Here is a 26,601-nt window from a genome sequence, read left to right on the forward strand (position 1 = left end):
AGACGTCCAGACGAGCACTCGGAAAGTCAAAAATATCCTTTCCTGTTCAGTTATTTTTACACAGCCACACAGCAGCAGGTTTGGATAAAGGGTGGAGGTTTGTTTCGCCATCACAGAGGACATCACACCCGCCGTTTGTTGGTATGGGTGTCAGTGGACCTGTTGACGGGATGAGCAGGTGAAATGTCTGGTGTTTTCATTCGTGCGTGATGTCAGGCGCACTTCTGTGACACTGATGTATTTAAATGGCTTGAACGCTTTTATTTTCGTGGTCGTTCGGTCGGTCAACCCCAGATGAGATCTCTCTCTCGCTCCCCCTCTCTCTCTATCTATGTCTCTCCACGCCACCCGTGACTGTTCTGCTGCGCGCGAGCCTTACACTGGCACTCTGTGCGGACACGTGCACGCCCCTCTCGCTCCCTCTCTCCCTCTCTGGGTGATGCGGAGATTCCTGCGCTCACGTTGTCGCCAACAAGACTCCAAACTGAGAGGATTGCTTTGTGTATGTGGGGAGGAAAAAATGCAAAATTGACATTTTTAACGACGAATGGAAATATTTTTTCGTTTTGTGTCTGATCTCAGGCGCTTCTTCGTTGAGGCAGATGCCAAGGAGTGTTTTTATTAAGGGGGGTAATATGGATAAACAAGCCAAGAAAAGCAGCTGAGGATATTTTTTAAGCTTTGGGTAAATCGGTTAGGCAGCCGTTAGAATGCTGTTTAGTTTATTTTGCAGTCACATCGAAGAGGCAACAGGCATGGTTTCACTGTAGCGGGTAAAAAAAAAAGTAAAACAATCAAATAAATTGTCCTGCATACACCCGAATCTGCGCTTTTCACGCGTCCTATTTAACTGTAGAACGGATTTTCTTTCGGAAAGAGATGGCTCACCTAATCCGACACAAGCTCACCAACAAACTGACCAATGCGGCCCACACGGTGTCCAACAAATCTCAGGCCAAGGTCAGTGGGGTGTTCGCCAGACTGGGCTTCCAGGCCGCCACGGACGAGGAGGGTTTGGGTTTCGCGGAGTGCGACGACTTGGATTATGACTACAGGCAAGGTATGCAGATGGATGTCCTTCAAGGAGAAGAGGAAGGGGGGCAGATGGAGGGAGATGGGGAGCTGGAGGGAGACAGCCACTACCAGAGAGACGGCACCGGGCCGAGGCCCTCGTCCCTGAAGACAGCAGGCTCTCTGGAAGAAGACAAGCCAAAAATCACGTCATGGGAAGCTGGCTGGAACGTCACCAACGCCATTCAGGTAGGCCGTGATTACTGTCATCCTGCACGCGTGAGTGCAAAAGTACCATGTGCTGCACGGCCATATTAGGCCTGCAACCGCACATAAAGTCACCTTGAAGACTTCATATTTTCACATTTAATATTTAAGCTGGAAAATAGGATGATGCTCAGGGGATGCAAATAATTCCACACAAGCCAAAATTAGAGTTAGTCACCTTTCATTTTTTGCAATGAAACTATAAAAGGTTTCAAATGTAAAGGGCCCGTTAAGCTATATTTTTTCAGTTAGATCCAAGCTTCGGCTTCACCTCGAATTCGTGGTTTGAGCGTAAATCCGTTGCAGTGAGTGGGTCTTAAAATGTATTTATTCAAATCTTTTTATCAGTGGAGCTGCAGGCGGGATCTGCTTGACTTTGATAGCCTGGAGGCTGAATAGCACCCACGTGCTTATCAGAGCCTCCGTCAAATTAAAAAGCTCAATCAAATAAATTTGAAAATTCGTTTTGGAATTTTCCTTAAACGCTTTAATTCGATCTATTATTTAGTACAGATCAGGTATCGGACATATTATTGCAGTTTAATTTAAAATAATCTGTGGTGACAATTTTTCCTGTTGCGTTATTTTTAAATATAAATTTAGGCTGTTATTATATAAGACGAGCTGGTCCTTGCATGCCTGGGTTAGCTCGGCCTGTCACTGCGATGTGGGTCTCGTCCATTACCACTTAACTGCGCTTCTCTTTCCGCAGGGCATGTTTGTCCTCGGCCTGCCGTACGCCATCCTCCACGGCGGCTACCTCGGCCTCTTCCTCATCATCTTCGCGGCTGTGGTGTGCTGCTACACTGGCAAAATCCTCATCGCGTGTCTGTACGAAGAGAACGAGGACGGCATTAAAGTGCGCGTGAGGGACTCTTACGTAGACATCGCGAACGCCTGCTGCGCGCCCCGCTTCCCGGCCCTGGGCGGCCACGTCGTGAACGTGGCTCAGATCATCGAGCTGGTCATGACGTGCATTCTTTACGTGGTGGTCAGCGGAAACCTGATGTACAACAGCTTCCCGGGGTTTCCGGTTTCCCAGAAAGCCTGGTCTGTGGTGGCCACGGCCGCGCTCCTGCCATGCGCGTTCCTGAAGAACCTCAAGGCCGTGTCCAAGTTCAGCTTGCTCTGCACGCTGGCCCACTTCGTCATCAACATCCTGGTGATTGCCTACTGCCTCTCCAGGGCTCGAGAGTGGGCCTGGGAGAAGGTCAAGTTTTACATCGATGTGAAGAAATTCCCCATTTCCATCGGCATCATCGTGTTCAGCTACACCTCCCAGATCTTCCTCCCATCGCTGGAGGGAAACATGCAGAAGCCCAGTGAGTTCCACTGCATGATGGACTGGACTCACATTGCGGCCTGCGTCCTCAAGGGCCTCTTCGCCCTGGTGGCCTACTTGACATGGGCAGATGCCACCAAAGAGGTCATCACGGATAACCTGCCTTCAACGATCCGGGCTGTGGTGAATCTCTTCCTCGTCTCCAAGGCGTTGCTTTCTTACCCTCTGCCGTTCTTCGCAGCAGTTGAAGTTCTAGAGAAATCTTTGTTCCAGGATGGCGGGAGAGCCCTCTTTCCAGACTGCTACGGCCCCGGAGGGCAGTTGAAATCATGGGGCCTGGGCCTCAGAGTCGCCCTGGTGGTCTTTACCTTGCTTATGGCTGTCTTTGTCCCCCATTTCGCCCTTCTTATGGGCTTAACTGGGAGCCTCACCGGTGCTGGCCTGTGCTTCCTCTTGCCAAGCCTCTTCCACCTAAAGCTCCAATGGAGAAACCTCATGTGGCACCACGTCTTCTTCGACGTTTCCATTTTCATCATTGGGGGCATATGTGCCATATCTGGCTTCATCCATTCCATTGAAGGTCTCATAGAGGCGTTCAGGTACAACATCCACGACTGAGAACTTCAGAGAGGGCCTGTGAAGGGCAATTGTCCTAAAATAACGCACTTCTGACGAAAACACCGCACTGAGGACTTGGCATAATCTCTTGAGGAGGATTATTTGTGTGAAATGTACATCTTTTTTTATTTTATTATTTTTGCCTTCGTGATAATGTGCAATAATAAACTCTACAGTCATAGTGTAAAGTAGTCTACTCATTCCAGAAAACGTGTTTCTTTAACTGGACAGAGGAACACAACCTCCTGCATGATAGGGGGTGAATGAATATGCAGGCATTTTAAAAAGCCTGTCAAGTGTCAGTCTTCATGCAAAGATCCAGTTAAAAAGCCCGGCACGGGTCTAACTGTGTGCGTGTATTGTTTATATCTGGGGAATGAAATATGTGGAAAAACAATGGAGTGATTATGTTCTTACTGGTTTGTTGAACTGCTAGATATCAGTATCCCCCCACTTCAGAGAAAATACAAGACTAAAGCACCCATCCGATCAGATGGTGCACCATAAACCATGAATAACTTGTGTGTAGTGGTTTGAACAGAATGATTTTTTTTTTCCAGTCGGTTTTTGGTTTTGTGTTTGTTTTTTGTTCGTTTCTTTTCATTTTTATGCCTATAGTAGTCCTTGCTGTTTGTTTTCTTGGTGTTTCAAGTGTCATTCTGGATGACGTGAATTCAAGTGCAAGCAAGTGGGTCCTAACTGTGTTATATATGGAGAACAAAAAAAAAATGTCTGATAATATTCTGTTCCTATTGAACTTGTCAGTTGTGAATTAATGGAACTAATCATGGTATGTGAGACAAAAGAGTATGTGTTGAATCAAGAGATAAATAAATGAGATATTTTATGGCTGGTGATTTCAATCTTTTCTTACCTTTTCTCTTCTTTATTTAGATTAACCTCTGCTAAACTTCCTCATTAAGAATAAGTTGTTGCCGCTTCTCCTTTTCACAATGTGAAGTGGAGGCACTGAAAGTGGGGTGGAGGTACATTTCTACATTTTCCAGTATAATCAGTTCATGACAGACAGCATAAAACTATAAAACTGCAAGTAGCAAACAATGGGAAAACATAGCACATTTGTTATTAATCCTATTGTAGATGTGATCAATCTGAGCACGATTGCTGTTTAACTTAGTTAAGTTAAATAATCTAAAAGTAAACAGATACATTTCACTTCCTTTTATAAGCATGCAGCTATGATTTGCATTTATTCTGAGAATGAGGATGTTGGTAAAGTGACTTTTTTGTTTTAAAGAATACTTCTACTTCTTCTAATCTACCTCCAAAAATTACTGGTTAGGGCTGCTGTGCTTCCAGTGCAGATGGAGGGGAAATTTTCTTTCTGCTCATCAGTCCTACTTGGCTTAATCTAAATTGGTTTTCTTAGAAGCGGTACCAATCATGTGTTCAATGCAGACAGGGCAGAATCAAACAACTGCTTCCTCTTTGTCACACCGACATAAACAGAGGACGAGTGCAGGAGGGGCCCGGGGTATTGTTAGATGTATGTGAGTTTCACTTCTCAGTGACACAGGAAATTAAAGGAGAAAAACAGCACGGAGAGACTGAGGCGACATGTTTGCACATGCAGAGCAACTCTGAAGAGCTGAATTTGGCAAGTTCATCCCGCATTTCAGGTATGATACCAGTGTGATTTATCTCAACAGGTTTGCTGTGCACGTTTGAGTTAAGAGTTTACTTTCCCACACCAAAATGTAAATGTCTTTGACAGCAACACTGTTTGTTTGCACCACAAACAGCAGAGGAAAATGCTTCTATTTGTGACAGTAGTGCTCAGCCTCCTCTCCTGCGTTTGTGGAGAAAATCCTGCAGTGCAAGTTGTCCTGACCAACAAGGGGCTTCAGTACGGTAAGGACATGTGGGATCAGCGCTTGCTTTCACTTAGCTGTTAAGGTTGTGTAAACACAAGTCTGTTAATAAATGATCAGTTTTATTCACAACAACTGAAATTTTATGCAAGTGCTGTTTGTCCCAGGGAAGCATGCAGCTGCAGACTGGATTCAGGAAAGGTTGAGTACAATCACTTTCCCTGACATCACCGGGAGTGTTCACATCATATTCGGGGACGTTGACTACACTCTAACGGGGTAGGATTGCATTCCATGTTCTACAAGAACAAAATCTAAGAATCTAAAATATCCTCTATAGAAGGAATCAGCATTTGTTATGAGAATTTCAGCACATGCATGTTAGCCAGCAGGAGTCTTTATTTCACTCACATGACTGATATTCCTCAGCTTTGTAACCTCATGTTTGTCTCTGCTCTCCCTTTGCGTTCTAGCATCACGATAGTAAAATGTGACTTACCAGAGCCTTCTGTCGAGTTCCTTCAGAATCCCCCAGGATTCAAGACAACCATCTCAGACCTCTCTATTGCAATAACAGGCGGGTGGAGAACACGTTTTGGCTTAATGTGAGTTTTCTACGTGTAAAATACAAGCTTTTGTACAGTAGGATTATAGGGTGTAATTTCTTAACATGTTCCATTTGGGTACAAAACAAATCATCATCCAAAAAACAAAAAAATAAAACATGTGAGACAATCTGATCATCCCTTTTAACACATCATTTTTTTTTAAAAAAACCACTGACTATATTGTGATTTAAATCTGTAATGTACAGAAGCAGACAGGAAGTATAAATGAGGAAGTGTTAGTGTTAGTGATAGTGATAGTAAGTGTTTGAAGCTATAGTGTGTTTTTAAAGGTAGTCTCTGGTGAGGTGAGGTTCCGCTCGCCTTTTCTAACACAGCTGGCATCTGAGTTATGTTAAACCTGAAAGCTTATCACCTGTATTTTAAGCTGTTTAAAAAACCTGTGATATTTTCTGTTTTATCATCTAACAACAGAGGGTTAGAGCAACTTACAGCGCTAAACCCAAATATTAATTACAGCTTTAATCTACTGATGCTTTTCCAAACTTAGTTTCCATGTAACACATTTGAATGTTCTCTAAGCAGAGAAGTAAATAGGGAACATTTCACATCTATATTAAACATGAGGCCGAATTTGTAAACTCTATCAGATGCCTGTTGTAAGATACGCCACATATGCACAAGTGACAGATGTTTCAGTGCCTTTGAAAGCAGATGTTGTGTGAATAAGTGTTCACCAGAACCAACAATGCATTATGTTTGTATTTTGTATATCCAGACACGATGGCGGGACGTTTGATATGGCTATATTTAACGTAGATGTGACCTCTGTGGTGCAGCTGGGGAAAGAAGCTGACGGGCATCTGTCTGTCAGCAGCATCAGCTGTGACTCTCAGGTTGGAGATGTGGACATAGAATTTCATGGTGGAGCAAGGTACAGTAGAGCAGAAAGAGGGAGACACGGGGAGGTGGTGGGGATTTCATGTATGATGTAAACCTTGGCTTTCTATTTGTGAATAGTTTCATCTTCCAACCGTTTGTGGAACACTTCAAGGGACGGATCAGAGATGAAATACAGAAAAGAGTGAGTGCTTCTCTACAGCTTCATCGCATGTGTTAGTGGATGCTTGAGCTTTTCTGTATGATCGTCACATAATGTTCACTGAAATGTGCTGTTAAAACACCAGGACTTTGCTGTGTTTTCTCCCTAGCTGTGCCCCGGTGTGGAAGAAAACATTGAAAGCTTTGAGAACCTCCTACATGTCATGAACGGTACTGCAGCTCCTAATTACAAAGAGGAAAACCGTGGGCCACAAATTAGTGAACAGAATAATAAAATAACAGCATTTTAAATGTATAAAGCAATAATGCTTTTTTCTCACTCTGCTCAGTTTCAGTCGACGTGAATGAAGTTCTCTCTCTTGCCCTTCCTCTCACTGACATCCCTATCATCGGTGCTTCACGTATGAATGTGGGCCTTAAGGTAAGGCTACACATTTTCCAGTTTCTATGTTAATGTCCCGGGCTTCTGATAACAGTCCATCTACAAGCCAACGTATACAACTATATTTTATAATGAAAGCTTATGAAAAAACATTGAGAAAGGAATAAGAATTTCAAAATAATGATATTTAGTTTTATTTGATCAATTTTTTTAATTAAAGGGGGAGTTTTACAATATCAAAGCTCCGGTCGAGCCTCCCTTTGAGGCCCAGCCTTTCACCATGCCGGACGAGCCGAGCTACATGCTGTCAGTGGGCATGTCTGACTTCACTCTGAACTCTGCTTCCTATGCATACTTCTCGGCTAAATTGCTTCAGCTCCTCATCAATGACAGCATGGTAAGTGAACACACATACTAAAAATAAAAGACAGTTAAAAGCAAAACAGTTCAAGTTTGAGGTGAAGTGTGTGGTTAAGAGACGTTATTTTATCCTCTCAGATCCCTGCGATATCTCCAGTGCACTTGAATACCACCTCATTGGGAAAATTCATTCCTAAGGTAAGTCTGGTTGTGTCAGGGTTACATTTGGCAACACTGAAAAGTAATCCCAGAAACACTACATGATGATGTTCACCCTGCAAAACAACGATACTTCAAACGTCATTGCATTCTCTCAGATTTATTTTTCAATTAGTTTTCACGTTTAATGTTTTCAAAGCACCCTGACCAAGGTTGATATGGTTAACTAAAACTAAATAAAAAAATAAAACTAGAAAAAGATTTTACTAGGCTAACATAAAAAAAACTTCAAAAAAATCTAAGCTAATTTTGTAAACATTTTTAAACCCAACTGAAATAAAATAAAAATGTATAGAGTTAATTTTGTGTGTCACCTACACTCACATATCACTGATCACATCACATGCTCACAGACACACACACACATCACATGTTCACTGTTGCAGACACACACGACGCAGGTTCACATATGAGTGTTTTAGCTGGGAAAAAAGGCGGGAGTTGGAGTTGGGCTAAGATCAGATGAAGAGCTTCTCCCCTTGCAGCAAGTAAAAGACAGAAAGCGCTGTGGTCTTGCTTTTGTAGACAAGTGATTGGTCTCTGAGTCAGCAGGGTTTAAGTGTTAAACCCAACAGTTCTGTTGGGTGACTGTGGGGACAGTTCACTGTTCTCTGTTCACTGGATATTTCCTCTTTTTCCGTCCATTTTCTCACATCATTCACGTAAACCCTCGACATGGTTATGCTGGAAAATCCCAGCAGATCAGCAGTTTATGAAATCCTCAGACCGATCCGTCTAACACCAACGATCACGTTACATTTGTCATTCATTCAGAAGCTTGTATGTAAAGATGTTTTAACAGATATGTTAAAATATCTTTTCATACAAAATGACAAGCATGATAAAACCAACCACCTTGAAAAACAAACGTATACTATGCCGATAACTAGTCACAAAAACTATTTGAAAAATCAAGACAGCTAAGTTTTGCTGTCGTGGAAGTGAAAGTATTTTACAAATGGGCTAAGAGAGGAAGTATGTCTTCCATGCCTGTCTCAAGTACTTAGGTAAACATCCCTTTTCTAGTATGACTTCTGGGAGAAGTTGATGAAACAGTCTGTGGCCTCTTTTGTGATTTTGTCTTTTCACGTATTAAAAAAACCCCACTTTAATTCAGTTCATATGATTAGCTTTGTGTCTTTATCTTCATCTAGGACTCATTTGGTTTCATCAGGACTCCGTTACCTCACTTACTTAGAAGTAGTTTGCTTAATTTATACTACTTTCTCTTTAAGTTCGATACAGTCAAGAATAAATAATAATAATAATAATGGATTGCGGGCAGCACGGTGGTTAGCACTGTTGCCGCACAGCAAGAAGGTCCTGAGTTCAATTCCACCATCAGGCCGGGGTCTTTCTGTGTGGAGTTTGCATGTTCTCCCCGTATTTGCGTGGGTTCCCTCCAGGCACTCCGGCTTCCTCCCACCATCCAAAGACATGCAGCTTGTGGGGATAGGTTAATTGGAAAATCCAAATTGTCACTAGGTGTGAATGTGCGAATGAATGTGAGTGCAAATGGTTGTCTGTCCCTGTGTGTTGGCCCTGCGACAGACTGGCAACATGTCCAGGGTGTACCCCGCCTCTCGCCCTATGACAGCTGGGATAGGCTCCAGCGCCCCCCGCGACCCTGAAAAGGATAAGCGGAAGCGAATGGATGGATGGATGGATAATGGATTGCATTTTATATAGCGCTTTTCGGGACCCCTCAAAGCGCTTTACAATACCACTATTCATTCACACACTGGTGGATGCAAGCTACAGTTGTAGCCACAGCTGCCCTGGGGCAGACTGACAGAAGCGAGGCTGCCATATTGCGCCATCGGCCCCTCTGGCCATCACCAGTAGGCGGCAGGAGAAGTGTCTTGCCCAAGGACACAATGACCGAGACTGTCCGAGCCAGGGCTCGAACCAGCAACCTTCCGATTACAAGACGAACACCCAACACTTGAGCCACGATCGCCCCCGTGTTCACACTTGTTGCTTGTTCACTTTGCAGCTTGCCGAGATGTATCCAGATATGCTGATGAGTGTTCTGGTTTATGCCCAAGAGGCTCCAAAGTTTTCCATCCAGCCTGATGCCATTGACGTCACCATCAAGGCTGTTGCGAAGACCTCCGTCATCCTACCCAATGGTACCCAGATCCCGGTGTTCACCATCAATGTTGTGAGTACTTTTGTTTGTTGGACCTTCGCTGTACTCACTATATTATCTTTAGGGTTGATATCAAAGTTTGGACTAACTTAAACTGCAGCATGCATTCCTTACGATTTCTGACATTTTCTTAACAGCACTGATCGACTACAAAATATGACAGATTAATGGTAACAGAAATTACCATTTGCTGATGCTGAAATGTAATCCTTTTTTTTGGTTCCAGGACTCCAAATTCAGTAGTGAATTGTGGATCGGTGACGGAAAACTGAAAGGCTCTGTGAAGATGGATAAGTAAGCCTAAGCAAGTTTTAAACTGCAAAACTGAGCTCAACTTCTTAAACTTCATTCTAAAAATAATGACACTGTTTTCTTCCAGTGTGACGCTGACCCTTGCTTCGAGTGAAGTGGGGACTTTCAAGGTAAATGTCCCCAAAATTAAATAAACAAGTAAAAACAGCAGATTTTCTGTTGGTCACAGGTCAACAGCGTGTTTTTCTCTTTGCAGACTGACAATCTTGAATCCCTGGCGAAGATGGGGGGGCCGTTTGTACTGTCGAAAGTGAACCGTGAGTCTTAGATACTTCATTTTTGCCCAATTCCCACTTTGTGCTACTTCCACTTCTTCATGACATTTATCTAAAAAACAATGTGTATTATGTCAATTTCCGTAAACTAGAGCAACGCAGGGCAGATACGAAGCACTTCCCCTTCTCTTCAATCTAACAAAGGGGAGGCTCGCTGTATGGAAACAGTGTCGCTCATTTCCTGACTTGTTTTTTTCTGTGACAGAGAAACTGGGAAAAGGATTTCTTGTCCTCGGGACAAAACATGCACAGCTGGTCAACTCGGTTCTGAAGAAGGAGAAGGTCGGTACTTTTAGGAGAACACACAATGCTTTGGTCTTTGAATGAATCTGTAACTCAGAGCAGAATTCATCTTTGGGCTGACCACTGTCTTTGTCCCAAACAGGGATTCATATTAATCTCTTCAGACGTGCAGGTGTCGCTAACATAGAGACGCTTCAACTGACAAACACCAAACATGGCTGCTCCTCGTCACAGTTCCTCATCAAACCTCCGACCACCAATCAAAATGAATGTTTCTGGATCTGTAGTAACAGCCCTAATGCTGTCTCCTCAAGTCTGGATTGAAAATCATGCTTTGAAGTACATAATCAAAAAAAACTTGGCTTGAAATTTGCACATCTTATTTGCAACTTTTGAAACGCTTCCTAGGTGGAGCTGCCAGACTTCTTTTCTCTTAGTGACAACATCAATTTTTAAAAATTCTTTTAGATTCTCTGATGAAAATAATGATGTGAAGACGAGTGAATAAAGGATTAAAAACAACTTCTGTCATAACTTTAGAGGACTTTATAGACACGTACATTAACCGGTCACTTTATTAGGCACACCCTCATGGACCCTCTTTTACTTTCAGAACTGCCTCTTTTAATCCTTCATCGAGGTGCTGGAAACTTTCCTCAGATGTTTTGGTCCATGTTGACATGATTTGTTTGCTGTGCCAATTCCCTATAAAAAAAAAAAAAAATAGACTTGTGGTTACTGGACTGAGGTCTGGTGTCTGTGGAGTTCATCTGAGTACAGTGAACTGATTTTCATGTTCAAGAAACCAACTGAGATGACTTTGTGGTATGGTGCATAATCAGAAGAGGCACACTGACAGGAGATGCACCCAGTGTGCTTGTCTGCTGCTGTAGCTTTCCGTTTTAAGGTTCAATGCGATGTGCGTCATAGTTATTGCAGTTTTTTATTTTCTAATTAGTTTTTTATTTTTATTTCATTTTGATTATTTTGTTTTTAGTTCAGTTTAGCTTCAGTTTGTCTCCAGGGAGGATTTTCTTGTTTCACCTTAGTTTTTATTGTTTGAAAATGTTCAGCGTTTGTTTGGGTCTTTTTGATTATTATAGCACAAAGGGCATATGTCAGAGGCAAGCTCTAGGAAAACTAGTACAGATATTACAATAAAAACACAGAATTTCTTTAAAGCAGTTAACTCATTGACTTTTGTAGACACCCAAAAGTGTCCTCATTAGTCCAGCTCTAATAACATTTGTACTAAACTCAGATATTAACAGTAAGGAAAATACTTCTAATTAATTCTTTTCAGTTCTTAGTTTTTATGTTTGGTTTAGTTTTAGTTAACTATAAAAACCTTGATGTGCATTCAGAGATCCTCTCCTACATACTTTGTTGTAACAAGCGTTGTTTGAGTTACTGTTGCCTTCCAAATCAGCTTGAAGCAGTCTGTCGTTCTCCTCTGAACTCTTTTTTTTTTGGGACCAGTCTCTGTAAACCTTATAGACGGTTGTGTTGAGAAAAATCCCAGCAGATCAGCAGTTTCTGAAATACTCAGATCAACACATCCGGCACCAACCACGCTGTTTAAAGTCACTTAAATCCCCTTTCTTCTTCATTATGATGCTCAGTTTAAGCTTCAGTGGGTCACCTTGAGCCCGTCTACGTGTGTAAATCCATCTAGTTGTTACCATGAGGTTGGCTGATTAGATTTTTGCATTAACTAGCAGGTGAACTACTGTTGGGTATACTAATACAGTTAAAAAAATAATTTAAAAAAAAGAAAAAGCACCCTAATAGACAATCCTATTGTAGCTGGTGACAGTACACTGTGCATTATTTATTCTACCACCAGAGGGCAATGTCTTTAAAAGGAAAATTACAAAAGAGGTGGTTTATTCATAAAGTGAGTGAACATAATTTAAACCCATTTAATCTTTGACACAAATCCTCAACACCGTGTTCATGAAACAATGACATCTCTTTATTTTGTAACATTTCAGTGTGCACACTTTAGATTTTGTTCCACGTTCACATTCTTGGAATGTAACGCCACCAAAGTATCAATACAAGCCTATTTACAGCCACTGGTCTCAAAATGTTCCCCATAGAAAAACATCTCATTTGATGAAATGAGACTGTGTGGACGGGTCAGGTTTTAGACAAAGTGATCAAGAGGTGGGTTGCACATGATGAAACTGAAAACCAGACAGTTACTGTTTTAAATGATGAGTCAAACTGGAAGTACGCATGTAATGCTGTCGAAACAGAAAGCTAACCATGGAGCATCTTGGAAGACCTGTGATGCTGCTGAGATCCAAGAAGGGACACTTTAACACTGTATAAAGCTTAAGATGTACCACAAACCCTTCTCATGTAAACTTCTATTTGTAGCTTTGTACATTTTATAGTAAGTACCAAAAAAAAGAAACTAAAAAAAGGGATGTAACATTTCTTTCATCTCCTTGTGGTCTTTGAAAAACTTATTAGGGAGACTAACCATTGTTAACAATGTAGTACCTGAGAGTTCTCTATGACACAAACAAGAAAGATTTAAAGAGGGGGGGAAACTGCACCAAATTTGCACAACATCACAAGCCAACAGTTCTTAGTTGGTCAGTTCAGCTTTTGTAAATGTTACAAATACAAAATAAATAACAATCAAATAAAACAGAGCTCGTTTGCCACAAATAAAGTTAGAATAAAGCGTTCTGGGGTGTAAAACTGGTTATTTCTATTTCTCATGTAGGCACAGAATGTGACCCTGAACGTAACCCTGCAGGGCTGCACCACAACACTGATGAGCGTTAACAACACACTAAACACTGGTGAATCCTGACATGTTGCTCCGTGCCCACTCTTCTTTTCCTTCTTTTTAATTTGCACCCTTCAAGGACTTGCCGCTACTTAAAGTATATATGCTGAAATTAAGTTAAACATTCAAGTATTTACATTCTCATACTGTAACACTTAACTATATAGCACATCACTGTAAGAAAAAACTGAATTCAGAAATCAAGTATTCTTGAAACAAAACTCGACCACAGTGACCCACAAGTGGGTGAAGAAAAAGAACAAAAAAAAAAAATGCTTCCAAAGTCCAGTCCACTGTGCTGACAGCTGTGGCATATACACCAGTAGTCATGCATTAGTAACACAAACAACTAAACAACAGTCTGCTCCACTTGGTTTAAATGCACTGAGACGTTTGTTAAATAACAAGTCTAAGCTGCCTTAATTGCTCTAGAAACACCTTCTCTCACTCTCCTGTGACCCCTGACACAGTTATGATGCAGTATCAGTATCAGACCTCAAAGTCTAACCCATGTTCTGAGGGAAGTTGCACTTCTTCAAAGTGTTTCTGCTATGGTGAAAACATCACCCAAAGGTACACGGGATCTGATCCATCCACCTGACAGAAAGCTGATGCAGTTTGTAACTTACAGTTTCCCCTTTACTTTCATATTCTTTTACAGTCTGTGTGCATGGCAGCACACAGACTGTTTTTGATTGTTTTTGATTTGGTTTTGAGACATTTCAGTCAGCTTTGCTGTGCACGGCATGGTCAATCAATCCAAAGGTTGACATTAAAGTTGCTCCAATCGAGCCATCCTCTGCTTGTTTATGAAGATTTGAAAGCGATGATGAAATGTGAGAGACAAAAGGAAGAACCCGGTGAGATGATTCAGAGGCACACTGTGAATTCAATTCTAAAAAAAGTTTCCATATCACAAGACCAAGTCATATGAGCTTCAAGTGCAGTCCAATTTAAGTGGTGTTTTGTTCTTGTTTTTAAACCGTCATCAGCTCAATGCTTCCTCGTCATTACCTGACTGGTGTAAAAGTCTGTTGGCGCAGACTGCTGAGGAAGGACTAACAATGATCTCATTACAAACAAACGCAGGGCCGAAGGATGGGGCTGTGGTTAATAGGCTGTGTTGGCAGATGAGGTGAGGGTCCCCTTTGAGGGGAAAATTACAGAGAAGCCCATCGGTTCATGATGGTGGAGTAAGAAACCGGGAAGATCCAGATCATTTATCTGCAACTGCTGCCGCCATGGGGGATCGCATGGTACCGCGAGCAGTGGCTGTCAGCTCCTCGATTTCTGTGTTTAACCGTCTGATTACCCACTCCATCGCCTCCCGACCCTAAAACAGACACAAATGCTTCACATTATAACGCGCAGTGATGAGGATTGTAAAATCAGAAGAGAAACTATATTATCAAGGTGAGTTTAAGGAGGATTTTAAAGGCAGCTTTACCTTGCTTGCATTGACGGATATGGTCTTGGCCATGAGACCCTCGAGGTGGTTGCTCAGACTGACGCCTTTCACACTGATCAGAGCCTCCTGTGTCAGCACTGTCCTGAAAATGCAAGCATAGAAAAGTCACAAACACAGCTGAACAATTTTTTTCTTTGTAGAGTTTCTTTTTGTTTTTAAAAATCTTGGAGTTAAACATTCAAAACCTTTTTGCAATAATATTAAGGGTTTTTTTTAAAATGTTGTGCTTTTTAACTCCAATTTAACTGATGAGAAAGATAAAAATGAGTCCCTTACTTTTCTGGGTCCTGTGGATGTGGCTTGTATGTCAACTTCTCATCCACAGACACCAGGTTGGTAAAGGAAATCTGTAAGGACAAAACACCTGAAATCAGTCTTTTTATATCAGCATCTGCCACAAGGTGACACATAGCAAACACATCAAATCTATAGTGACAGAAATGCTGATTAGACAAGTAAATACAACTACAGAGGTCAGGTTACAGTTACATCCTTCCATAACGATTCGGCTTTAATGTCTGTATTGATGAAGCATAATAAAAGTATTTGTTAATCCTACTCACGTTTGTAGACTGCAGCTCAAAGGTCTGCTGTTTAGGGTCCACTACTGAATGTTCCTGGACATACGTGCATGTTCTTGTGACCCCAAACATCTGCAGGAAACAATAAAATAAAAAAGTAATACAACTCTGAAATGATACAAGGAAAAACAACTTAACATTACCCAGTCTGAACAAAACACGTTGATCATTTCGCTTATCCTTTTAACTCACCGACTTGGCCAAAGCAGGGAGCCCCCACTCTGTGCTGAGCAGTCTGGTGCTGTGTAACCGTCCCTCAGTGTCCACACTTCTGTCCAGAACATCCACACCAAAGACACTGGGGTTCATGGGATTGGGATACTTCTGCATCGCAGCCTTGGTCACCGTCTCCCATGGGTGGCTGTTTGAATCGATATCAACATTAGAAACAGGCAATTTAACATTCTGAAGATGACTCAATGCTTGCTGCTGAGAGTGTGCTCTTCAGTGTGAAAAAACATCTTAGATTCTGAGGTTACAAAGGTAAACCCTACTTAAAAATCCACCATGCCTGTATTTCACCCATCTTACAAGCAACAAAAAGGACCAGTTGCGTTATTGTGCATCTCTGTGAACTAGAACAGATATTTAATAGACATCGCTTGATTTGACTTGTTTGGCTGGAGAAAATGTTTAGTGCATTTAGTATCTTGCAATCAGTGTTGGGAAGGTTACTTTTAAAATGTATCCCATTACAGAATACAGAATACATGCCCCAAAATGTATTCTGTAACGTATTCCGTTACGTTACTCAATGAGAGTAACGTATTCTGAATACTTTGGATTACTTAATATATTATCATGCTGTTTACAACTACATGAATGTACTATTGCTGTGATTTATTACTGTTACTGAAGGTCAGCGGCTCCGAACCGTAGTAAAGGGACCTCTGGCTAATACGGTGGGTTCGTGACGGCTCGTAGCTGAAAACTAGCTTTACTTTGTTGTCTGGGTCAACTTTGCTAGCAGAGACAAAGAGAGGCGTTGAAAGGCTGCTCCAACAGAACTTATTGTTTTTGGAGGAAAACAGGAACACGGTGTACAGTCGAGTCTTAATAGCTTACTTACAACTGGGCTCGTCAGGCTCTCTTCTTGGCTGCAGTGGTTATTATTATATTTACATGCTTCCAGCTCCCGTTTCTGCTCGATGACAGCTCCTACTTTTCCTTTTTCTCTCTCCCTCGCTCACAAACACATAACGTGTATGGCAGTCCATTCTCCCTGCAGCACGGACTACACTGCCCATGATGCTACATTCTTTAGAGCTCCTGTCGCATTCTGCCTATTAGCTTAGCACAACAACAACAGGCGCTCTCTCACCCAGGAAACACGCAGAGAGAGAGTGTCACCCTGTAACCATGGCAACCGTAACGCTGCCGCCTGGAACAACAGAACGTAGCTGTCAAACAAAACCCAAACAGGCCTAACCCGCCACAATATGAAACAGGGAAGTACCGCCGTGTAATCCATTTATTTCAACAAAGTAACTGTATTCTAAATACCACCTTTTTAAACGGTAACTGTAACGGAATACAGTTACTCATATTTTGTATTTTAAATACGTAACGGCGGTACATGTATTCCGTTACTCCCCAACACTGCTTGCAATGCAAGCAGCAGATGTGTTGCATTTGTGGCTCCGAACAGTCAGATCCATTCATGCAGCGCTTTGTCTCAAACATTCAAGTTAGCGGACGACCCGCTTAACTTCCAACCCAATTTAGGAGGTAATAATATAGGAGACAATTATTTTCTGCAAATATGGGGCCATTTGAATGTAACAACATCGCGGATGGTGAATCACAATAGCGTCTGTGTTTGCAGACAGGGGGAGAAGAAACGCCCCCTCTGCACAGCGCAGACTCACATCAGCAGCAGCACACACGGCTTTTCTCTGGAAACTTCTAGTAGAGGGTTTAAGCAACCAGACTGGTTTTATTTATCAGTCGCTGTAAAACGAGCAGAAATGCTGTGATTATATGCAGTTTATTGTGTTTAAACGACAGACCGGTCGTTATGTAACGTTCCCCGTCCATAATGTCAAACACGCGGGTAATTAATTTTTTCTTTATCCCGTAACAAATACCAAGGCTCGGGGAAAGCATTTGAAAACAGTCCTCTGAGGCTGAAATGTTACAATAAACCTAAACATAATTACAGTCATAGTATTCAAGGCGAAAAAATTAGCTTTAATGTTAGCAGCACAAAGCTAACGGCAAAAGTTAACTCGGGTAAAGGGCACTTTAAATTCAAAAACCAATACATGTAGCAAATACAGGCTTCAGCTGTAAACATCAAACGCGGTGGGAAGTCAAAAGTCATTTCTAAACATAACTAATATAAACTAAAAGCGTTGGGTAACTCGACTAAAGCGGCGCGCCTTCGTGTTATCTAACTTATCCGCAACCTTCGCAGCTTCGCCCAGACTGCACACGGAGCCACGAAAACTGATTATATAAGAAGAAATAGCCAACTTAACAACCATACTTTATAAAACACTACCGCAAAAAAAAGAAATACTCACTTGAAAATGTGCTCTGACGCCCAAATCTTCATTTTTACTGGTTTTTCTGTCAGAGCACGGGAGCCGGCGACAATTGACAGCGTGACCACTGAGAGAGGAAGGAAGGAGGGGCTGAGTGAGAAACCTTTGACAGTCTTAGCCGCGATGCCCCCCCTGCTGGCAGACAAAGCTGCTGCACCCCTTACAGAATAATCCATGTGTTCGTTTTAAACACCTCTGAGACCCTCAGCAGCAGGGGCGGATCTAGAGAAATGTTCTTAGGGTGGCATGAAAATCAGTTAGGGTGGCAAAATCAAAGCCATTTCTTTACACTTATGCAGGTGTTAAATTCTGTAATAAAATACATCAAATGCAGGATAAATAAAGTCTTTCTGATTCTGTATTTGATGTATTTTAATAAACATGTTTATACATTTTTCATATAAACATAGTCTGTAACTTTCTTATTGGCTTAAGCCCAAATTATTAAATATTTCAGTTATATAAAAAAATGTGAATTTTGATGTTGTGTACTGTGTAGTCTATATAATAAATAAGCACTATGCCCAAGAAGTATAAAAGAAAAGAAAGCTACACAGAAAGCTACACAACAGGAAGTGGATGAGTTAGAAATACGAGTCTAAGTTCAGTTTCACACACTTTTTAGTTTTACATGCTTAAATCTGCACAAAATATCAGAAGTTAGTTGGTTAGTTGCTACTGACAACAACAAATCAAGCCATTTGATGCTATAGGGTTTTTTTATTGGGGGGTAACATTTTGTGGTATATTTAGTTTTAGAACTTATATTCAGTGTCAATTTTAGCTAGGCTCAAAGTCTTCATGCTAACTTAATTTAATAAACAACATTTTTATGTACAAATCTATGGTGGTACTAGGGATGGCAAGAGATTATGCCACCAGATCGTTCTATAATTTTCTATGAATGGTCCATGTATGAAATATAAGTGTACATATATGTAATGGTTCAATTCAATTTTATTCATATGGCATCAAATCACAGCAACAGTGGGAAGGAAAAGCTCCCTTTTAACAGGAAGTAATAACTCATGATTAATTGAAGAGTGGTGTAAAAACATATAGCAACTGGAAAAAGGTGAGTGAAGAAAAAACACTCAGATGGTGTTTGTCCCCAGGATCCAAATGGGGGCTAGTTCCACAGAACAGGTGCCTAAAAGCTAAAGGCTTTGACCCCCATTCTACTTTTAAATAGCCTAGGAACCACAAGTATGCCAGCAGTTTGAAGAAAGTGGCCTGATTATTCAAGACATTGTCTGTGATTTTTTTAAGTTCCTTTGTCAAATTCCTATGTCACTTTGGGTGAACATTAATAAAAAAATATAAGAAATGTTTGCATTTTTAAATAGGTTTTTCCATCTTATTATTAAAAAATAAATAAAAATATCCCAGGTCATAAATTCCAGGTCAGCCATCAGCAATTTTAGATCCAATATTGTGTAAATGTATAATTTCAAAGATTTGTGTAACTTGATATTACAGCATACATCGTCATTTACTATGGACTCAATTAATAGATTAACTGTCCATGCAGTCACATCATTATGTGAATAATATGAAGTACAAAGATTCACAAAAATAACCCAAATATTCACAGTTCCTATGAAGAAAAGTCCTACTGTCTGTTGCTATGGTAACAGTGGCAAAATCTTCAGATTGAAATTGAAACTGTTGGCTGCACAGCTGATATAAGAAAGAGAAGCATTTTTATCTGTAGTTGAGTTGGAATTCTCCATCAGTCAGACCTGTTAGTGGGAAACATTTGTTAGTAGCAAAATAATTTCAAGTCAAAGATTCACATTTTCCCACAAGTTGCTTGACCTTGTTCTTTTTTATTCATTGTGCAGGAAAATGTATTCTACTGTTGTTTTTAATTAAAATCAGCACCATATAAACTGCATTCATTCACATTGTGTAGATATGCAGTGGTTTAAAACTACATAACACATACATTTCAGTTTAGAGCATTTAGGCAGGGACGTCTAACTCATTTATAACATAGGCCACAAACAGCCCGCTTTGATATTAAATAGGTGTGACCAGTGAAACTCCTCTTTCTGTCAGTGTAAAGAACTTTAACTGCACATTTAATCCCTGAGATAGTTTAATATATCAACTTAATATAGCGTTATAATATAGATAGCTTAATATCGACTGATTGACCGCTTCATGAGGTGGTTGAGGAAAACCAGCTGAATGTGGCCAAAAAAAAGGAGCTGTTGGTGGAGTTTGGCAGAAACAGATCCCGACCCTCCCCCATCTGCATTGGTGGGACTGATGCCGAAATAGTCACATCCTACAAGTTCAGTGTATAAGTAGGAGTTCAGCTGGATCACAAGCTGGAGTGGTCCGCCTACACAGACGCTGCCTACAAAAAGGGTCTAAGCCGGCTTTAATTTCTACAAAGGCACAGATTCTTCTATGTATGCAGCAGGTTGGTCTACATGTTTTATCAGTGTGTTGTTTCGAGCACCATCTTCTTTCCTGTGGCATGCTGGAATGCAGGCATCAAAGCAAAGGACGCAAACAGACTGAACAAACTCATCAGGAAGACAGAGTCTGTTGTTAGCATGAAGCTCACCACCCTGGAGGGGGTGATCAGTGATAGCATGCTGGCAAGACTGCTGGCGATCATGGACAATGACTCCAGGCCCCTCCATAACACACTGGACAATCTGAAGAGCAGTTTCAGCAACAAGTTCCTTTAACCTCACCGTCTGAGGGAACGTTAGAAGAGGTTGTCCCTTCCTTCTGCTTTCAGACTCTTTAATTCATCCACTTGGGTCAGATCCACACATGTGGAACAGAATTAATCACACCTCAATGCACCCTGTCACTTTTGTACACCACAACATATATTTGCACACATACTTGTCCTTTTATAGTTATATGTATATTTATATTTATACCTATATCTCTATGTTTATCCACTTATCTTAATGTTTATCTATCATAACTCTGTTTCTACACACATTTATATGAGTGCTTCTTGTTTTTTGTATATTTGCTGCTATGATAACCCATGATTTAACTCTTGGATTAATAAAGTTTTTCTGATTCTGATTCTGATTAAAAAAAAATGAAGTGCAATTTCAACTGTACGTCTGCCATTTTTCTCCATGATAAAGAAATGCTGCTGCAGTAAATAAAATAAATCTATGAGTGTGACTCTTTCTGTATTATACCTTCTTGAAGCTGTTTTCTTAATTGTGTACATATTAATGTAATTTTTTGTAGTCCCTTACACATTTTCTGTCTTACTTTTTAGTGTTCATTATTTAACTTCTTTTTTTATTATTATAATTTGTGGGGGGGTTTACAGTTGTAAATGTAAAGTCTTTGCTCCTTCATAGTATGAAGCCCTGACTATGCACCCGTGATGCTTTTACATGAACTATATTAGTTATTTATTGAAGGCTGCACTATTGGGGGGTTGTCGTTATTGTTGTTAGTTTTTATCCTGCCAGCTGCTGTAACACAATATTTTCCCCTCTGGGATCAATAAACTATCTATCAATATTTAGGCTTAAAAAGAAATAAATGTGTGAAATTACAGAAAAAACTCTGGCAGGCTGTCCCGTAATTACTTTTTTAAACAGGGTTTGTTAATTCACAGACCATACCACTTATTTATTTATTTTATAGAAATTTAACTTTATAATTTACTGTCGACTCAAAGTAAACAATAAAAAGCCAGGCACTTTGTTCATCCACGGAAGGCGGGACAAATAACAGTACCAGCTGTCAATCACGACCAAAAACTGTTTTATTGGCTGGGAGCAAAAACGTCTTGCGCCTGTCAAATACGTCATCACGCAGACATCCGACCTGTCCTTGAAGCTACAACACAGCCAAGATGGTCGCATACTGGAGACAGGCAGGCCTGAGGTATTAAAATAAAAATAAATATGCAGTTACAAAGAAATGGCTTGTGGTAAATGTTGATTGCTTTATTTGAACGGGGTTTAAAATGAGAACAGAATGCTCTGTCAAAGAAAATGTTGGTTTTTAGTGTTAAATTCTCAATTTAGCTACATAGCTAATATACTAAGTTTACTAACGTTAGTGTTCCCCACCGTATGCGTTTAATTTATGGCAGTAGCATTACCTCATTACTGAGTCAGGTGGGACTTCTTCTGATAGTACGTGGTTTGTTAATGAAGAAGAGGTTGTTCTTGTCCTCTACAGACAAATCATTGTCGGTAGCATTTAGCATGTAGCTAACCTGTGTGTCCTCTCTGCAGCTACATCCGCTTCTCCGCTATCTGCGCTAGCGCGGTGCGGGCTGCCCTCAAGCCGCAGTTCAAAGCCGAGGCCATAAGGGCCGCAGAGTCCAACGTCAGAGTCCTCAAACCTCAAAATAAAACAGCATGTAAGTTCATCAGCTTTAAAGGTACCAACGCTGTTCTGATCACAGCTCATGTCCTCTGATAGTATGAATGTCAAGGAGAGGCGGCTGTGACGGTGCTTTCAGTGTCTCCTTCAAATAGTGGTGTACTGGGTTATTATTACTGTTGCACACACATTTAAGCTCCATATCGTTGTCCTGTCTAGTTATGGTGAAGCTGGCCTCGTATTTGAATTGTCGAATGCATAACAATTTAACAGTGCATCAGTTTAGCGTTACATTTTATTCAGACAAAGTCAAATGCTCTCAATAAATAAATCAAAACATAAAGGAACATATTGGTTTAGGAAACGTAAGTATGCATTGAGATTTATAATACACAAGTTTTTTTGAGTATTAAAATTCAGCATTTAAGTGCATTTATTTGGTTGTTTCAGTAGTGGTCACAGGCTTTAGCAGGTAATTATATGCTCGTATTGCTAACTGTATATGTGCTGTGGTGGTTTCCATTCTTATCAGGACTCTGAACTCGATGACATGGTGCAACATTTCACCAACTTGTTTTATTGTGGTGAGGTGAGCTCCAGGAGCATTTAACAAATGTGACAAACTCTATGGAAGGGGAAATGTAGATGTTTTATTAGGCGTGGAGAGTTTAGGAGCATGTCGCATGCTCCTAACATGGGTACTGTCCTTTGTGGCTGACAGCTTAAGTTTAAGTTCTCAAATTTGTTTAATTCTAACCTTACAGTCACTGAATGTTTTAGATTTACGAAGACATTTTATGAGGATCTTTTCATTAATGTTTCCATTCTGCTTTGCTTTCCTTCCAGGATGTATGACCATGATGTAGATGTTTTTTTTCATGGGTTGTGAGGTCCTGCAGTACCTGTCCTGCACACCGTGGAGAAGAAAAATAAAAGCTGGTTAACATCAAGATGATGTGTTAGACTGGGGACCTGAATGACACTGCACCCCCGCCCCCCTTTTCATTTGTAATCAAAATTGTATTAAAGATGGATGTTGGAATTCTTTTGTCGCCTTGTGTTCTTGCCCTTGTAGTGTTGTAGTGAATCTATTGTGGTATTTATAGTACTGCACAATAAGACCATGATTTTTTGTCAAACACTTTATTTTGATATAAAGCAATGGAGTACTCTTCATAGTTATACACAGAAATGTAGTATTTACAGAGGTATGTGTGTGTGGATCCATGAGTATATTAGTCATTAGAAGTCAGATGGGGATGTCATCTTTTATACCAGTAAAAAATGTAATTCGAAAGCATGCGTTAACCAATGGTATGAAAACAAATCGCATTAAAAAGAAATCAATAGGGCTTTTTACTTTTAAATGCAGTTAAGATCATAGGGTAACGTTTTTTTTCTGGTAGGTAATATAATAGATCTTTGGTCACTTAATTTTTTAGATTTGTGTAGGTGGTAATTTAAATTCATCAAATTTGCTTTCTGGATAGGAATTGAAGTGTTGGTGAACAGTGCAGCTCTCTCATTAATGACCTCTAGTTTATGGTCACATGAGAGGTTTTTGGCTGTGGTACATCTTGATGTCTGACCTTTCATATCTTTAGCAATGATTTACTGAGCTGCTTAAAAACACTTCTCAACTTGTCCTGTCACTTAATGTCAGAGGCCATGATTGAAAGGACACGCAGGGTAGCTTAATGGTAAAGCCAGACCATTTTCCAATAATAGATTCATGCTGATGTTTCGTTTGTACTTTTTTTTTTTTATTTACTTGAAATCATCCTTCATAAGTTACAAGAGTAAAGCATGGGCATTCTAACAAGCCACTGAGCCCTAGCTGTCTTTCTTCTCTCTGGTCATCTTGATCATGGTCTCTGGTGATCGATAGAGGAAGATGAGCTTCTCAAACAGTGTCTCTTCTAGCTCCATCTCTCCCGTCTCACGAACCACAAAAATGTCTGTGCAAAGCTTCAGGACTCTGTCGACACATGGTAGCTCCTCAAACATGATGGACCTGGATATCCCATTGAAGAATTCCCTGACAAACTTTCCGATGACTAGCACCACTGACATGTAAAGACCCACGATGCTGTCGTGAAGAGGGAAAGAGGACAGGTTTTGTGTGTAAATGAATCCACAGCTATGAGAAAGATTTCCTGTTAGGATGCAGCTAAAATGTCTTGTTACCTACCCGTGTCCGGCCAAAAAACCCAGACTGGAGGGGCTGACTTTATCGCTGAACACCACTAACTCGATGCTTTGACATTTGTGCTCGGAGGACGTGACAACTGGGGGGCACTCTTCCACCACCCACCACTGATCTGCCTCCTTGTTTGACGTCCCATTGACCTGCTGAAGCTGGATTGACATGGGCCTGAAGAAAGCCAGCGCCTGAAGGTCTGGACGGTCTGTCAAGTCTAAGAGATGATATGGGTTTAAAGCAAAGTGCATGTTTTAAACACCAACAACAGGGAATGAGACTGACCCGCTTTGATCAGGTAAAAAAATACAAAGAGTAACTAACCTACTTTCATCCTGGTTCCCATTTTGGACTCAGGTCCTTTGGGACCCCTGATGAATTTAGGCAGCAGAGAATCAATAATCCTAGAGAGACAAGAAAACTCAGATTAACACCATAAAAATTTCAAAACATTCACTAATGTTGTACACTGGAGCTTTCCAGGGCTGCCTGAGTTCCCTTACATTAAATTTAGTTTGATGTTTAACCTTCTATGTGCTATAGGGACAAGAAGAGCTGCAGAGCCATATTTTCTACATTTCTGTTTGATTTACATTTACAAATATTTCATCACCTGAATAAAACACAATAATAAAGCATGCATAAACCATCTGATTGTGTTTTGACTGAGACTCACACAGGTCTGCTGCTGTTGCCTTTAAGCATTCGCACAATCCCTTCCCTCAAGGTTTTGTCGTCAAACTTCACAGTGTGCTCTCCCACGGTCTCTGCATTCATTGATATGGACGCATTCCTTAGGAGGGGAACATATTTGCCGGTGTCATTTTAAGTGTTATTTGCACTGGTGCAAAGTGCAGGCAAATGATGTGAAATTGCAAGTGCTTAAATAAAATTAGCAGAAAATATCAAGTAATAAGAAATAATGGGCTAGTTTCCCAGATTTTTGAAGTTGATATGACAGTATAACTACAGTCATGTGAAAAAGTAAGTACACCCTCTGGTTCAGTACTTTGCAGCAGCAGCAAGTTCATTTTCTCTATCACTTTAGCGGTCTTTCACATGTGGAGGAATTATGGTTGACTCTTTTAATGTAAACATTGCTTCAGTATATTGAGGTTAATAAGTATTCTATTGAGCTCATTCACGGTTTTCATCATTCATCATTTCAATCTGAAATCTGGACTTTGAATGGCCAATTGCAACAAGCGCTCCTCTCATGGATTTGTGTCTGCTCCCACTGTCTTAAGGCTGCTATTACTAACATGACCTGCATTACTGAAAACCAACACAGACATGTCTCCTCCCATTTTACATGTGTCCGACAATTTAGTTAACCACTACATTATGAAGCCACTGACTGGGCCACTGTAACAACTTAATTCTTTTATTTTGTAGATTAGCTACTGTGCTTGGGATCATTGTCCTATTGTACAACCCAGTTTGGGACAATGGCCTTACATTTGAGTCAACCATGAAGTCCTCTGGATAGCAAAGTATACAAAGGAGTTAATGTCTGTGAAGGTTCTCAGTCATCCAGGTCATCGTAGTCAAAGGAGCTTGCAAAGAAAAGCGTCTGGACTTCTTTAAGTTGCTTGAAGACGTTTCACCTCTCATCCGAGAAGCTTCTCGGATGAGAGGTGCAAGCTTTCTTTGAAAGGAGTTAATGGTTTGCTCAATGATTGTGTCTGTAAAACAAGCCCAAATCATCACCCCTCCTCTATGCTTGACAGTTAGTATGAGGAGTTTTTGCTGATGCATTTGGTTTTCTCTAATTGTAACAATAAAGGACATTGTTGCAGAAGTCTTCTTGCTGTGGCGCCTTGTTCTTTTTAGAGAGTAGATGCTTCCAAACAAGCCATACTTGTTCAGTCTATTTGTATTTGTACTGTCATGAACTTTAACATCTAACATGCTAACCGAGGTCTGTAGAGTTTGAGATGTAGTCATTGGTTTTTTTTCTTCCCTGTGCATTGCATGCTCTGACTTTGGGGTGAATTTGCTATGACGGTGTGGTGTCAATATCTTTGATGGTTAAATGACTTTTAAGAAAAATAAAATTTCTTCCTTTGTCTCAACTAGCTGACAAA

At 40.7% G+C, this 26,601-nt stretch overlaps 5 protein-coding genes across 5 annotated transcripts in view; 3 read left to right on the top strand and 2 right to left on the bottom strand.

The window, feature by feature from the left end:
- The first annotated feature begins 447 nt into the window (after positions 1–447).
- On the top strand, positions 448–4,011 carry LOC102798107 (vesicular inhibitory amino acid transporter-like). The gene is made up of 2 exons (XM_006785429.3): positions 448–1,260; positions 1,991–4,011. The coding sequence occupies exons 1-2, from the start codon at positions 880–882 to the stop codon at positions 3,176–3,178; spliced, it is 1,569 nt and encodes a 522-aa protein (XP_006785492.1). The 5' UTR covers positions 448–879; the 3' UTR covers positions 3,179–4,011.
- Positions 4,012–4,670: 659 nt separating this feature from the next.
- On the top strand, positions 4,671–10,905 carry bpifcl (BPI fold containing family C, like). Its single transcript, XM_087833521.1, has 16 exons — positions 4,671–4,818; positions 4,917–5,050; positions 5,178–5,289; positions 5,484–5,615; positions 6,355–6,510; positions 6,597–6,660; positions 6,788–6,848; positions 6,968–7,059; positions 7,241–7,417; positions 7,519–7,578; positions 9,596–9,763; positions 9,978–10,045; positions 10,131–10,173; positions 10,260–10,320; positions 10,544–10,624; positions 10,724–10,905. Exons 2-16 carry the CDS (start codon positions 4,951–4,953, stop codon positions 10,903–10,905), a joined length of 1,557 nt encoding a protein of 518 aa, XP_087689647.1. The 5' UTR covers positions 4,671–4,818; positions 4,917–4,950.
- A 1,629-nt stretch (positions 10,906–12,534) lies between these two features.
- Positions 12,535–18,063, bottom strand: LOC102797510 (PRELI domain containing protein 3B-like). The gene is made up of 6 exons (XM_006785427.3): positions 17,962–18,063; positions 15,629–15,797; positions 15,419–15,508; positions 15,132–15,202; positions 14,835–14,937; positions 12,535–14,720 (listed from the first exon to the last, which is right to left on the bottom strand). Exons 1-6 carry the CDS (start codon positions 17,991–17,993, stop codon positions 14,604–14,606), a joined length of 582 nt encoding a protein of 193 aa, XP_006785490.2. The 5' UTR covers positions 17,994–18,063; the 3' UTR covers positions 12,535–14,603.
- Positions 18,064–21,775: 3,712 nt separating this feature from the next.
- On the top strand, positions 21,776–23,356 carry atp5f1e (ATP synthase F1 subunit epsilon). The gene is made up of 3 exons (XM_006785426.2): positions 21,776–21,867; positions 22,224–22,351; positions 23,161–23,356. Coding segments are annotated over exons 1-3 (162 nt in total). The 5' UTR covers positions 21,776–21,835; the 3' UTR covers positions 23,163–23,356.
- A 717-nt stretch (positions 23,357–24,073) lies between these two features.
- The window catches only part of si:dkey-11f4.7 (piezo-type mechanosensitive ion channel component 2), a 35,495-nt gene continuing 32,967 nt past the window's right edge, over positions 24,074–26,601 (bottom strand). The window contains exons 53-56 of the mRNA XM_087833868.1: positions 25,191–25,307; positions 24,839–24,918; positions 24,506–24,731; positions 24,074–24,403 (exon numbers count right to left, since the gene is read on the bottom strand). Coding sequence (XP_087689994.1) covers positions 24,148–24,403; positions 24,506–24,731; positions 24,839–24,918; positions 25,191–25,307 — 679 coding nt within the window. The 3' untranslated portion in view covers positions 24,074–24,147. The remainder of the gene's footprint in view (positions 24,404–24,505; positions 24,732–24,838; positions 24,919–25,190; positions 25,308–26,601) is intronic.

The sequence above is a fragment of the Neolamprologus brichardi genome, chromosome 20 (assembly GCF_056152115.1).
Source record: "Neolamprologus brichardi isolate AB-2024 chromosome 20, ASM5615211v1, whole genome shotgun sequence".
In the NCBI taxonomy this organism is placed as follows: domain Eukaryota; kingdom Metazoa; phylum Chordata; class Actinopteri; order Cichliformes; family Cichlidae; genus Neolamprologus; species Neolamprologus brichardi.

Excerpts from the sequence above, each read along its gene's own strand:
- LOC102797510 (XM_006785427.3), bottom strand. The coding sequence starts at position 17,993 with ATGAAGATTTGGGCGTCAGAGCACATTTTCAA. Across the intron at positions 15,798-17,961 it reads GCGTCAGAGCACATTTTCAA|CCACCCATGGGAGACGGTGA; the intron begins GTGAGTATTTCT and ends CGATTCAAACAG. Across the intron at positions 14,938-15,131 it reads CATCCACAGGACCCAGAAAA|GACAGTGCTGACACAGGAGG; the intron begins GTAAGGGACTCA and ends TTGCATTTTCAG.
- bpifcl (XM_087833521.1), top strand. The coding sequence starts at position 4,951 with ATGCTTCTATTTGTGACAGTAGTGCTCAGCCTCCTCTCCTGCGTTTGT. Across the intron at positions 10,321-10,543 it reads TGTACTGTCGAAAGTGAACC|AGAAACTGGGAAAAGGATTT; the intron begins GTGAGTCTTAGA and ends TTTCTGTGACAG. Across the intron at positions 10,625-10,723 it reads TCTGAAGAAGGAGAAGGTCG|GGATTCATATTAATCTCTTC; the intron begins GTACTTTTAGGA and ends TGTCCCAAACAG.
- LOC102798107 (XM_006785429.3), top strand. The coding sequence starts at position 880 with ATGGCTCACCTAATCCGACACAAGCTCACCAACAAACTGACCAATGCG. Across the intron at positions 1,261-1,990 it reads ACGTCACCAACGCCATTCAG|GGCATGTTTGTCCTCGGCCT; the intron begins GTAGGCCGTGAT and ends CTCTTTCCGCAG.
- atp5f1e (XM_006785426.2), top strand. The coding sequence starts at position 21,836 with ATGGTCGCATACTGGAGACAGGCAGGCCTGAG. Across the intron at positions 21,868-22,223 it reads TGGAGACAGGCAGGCCTGAG|CTACATCCGCTTCTCCGCTA; the intron begins GTATTAAAATAA and ends TCCTCTCTGCAG.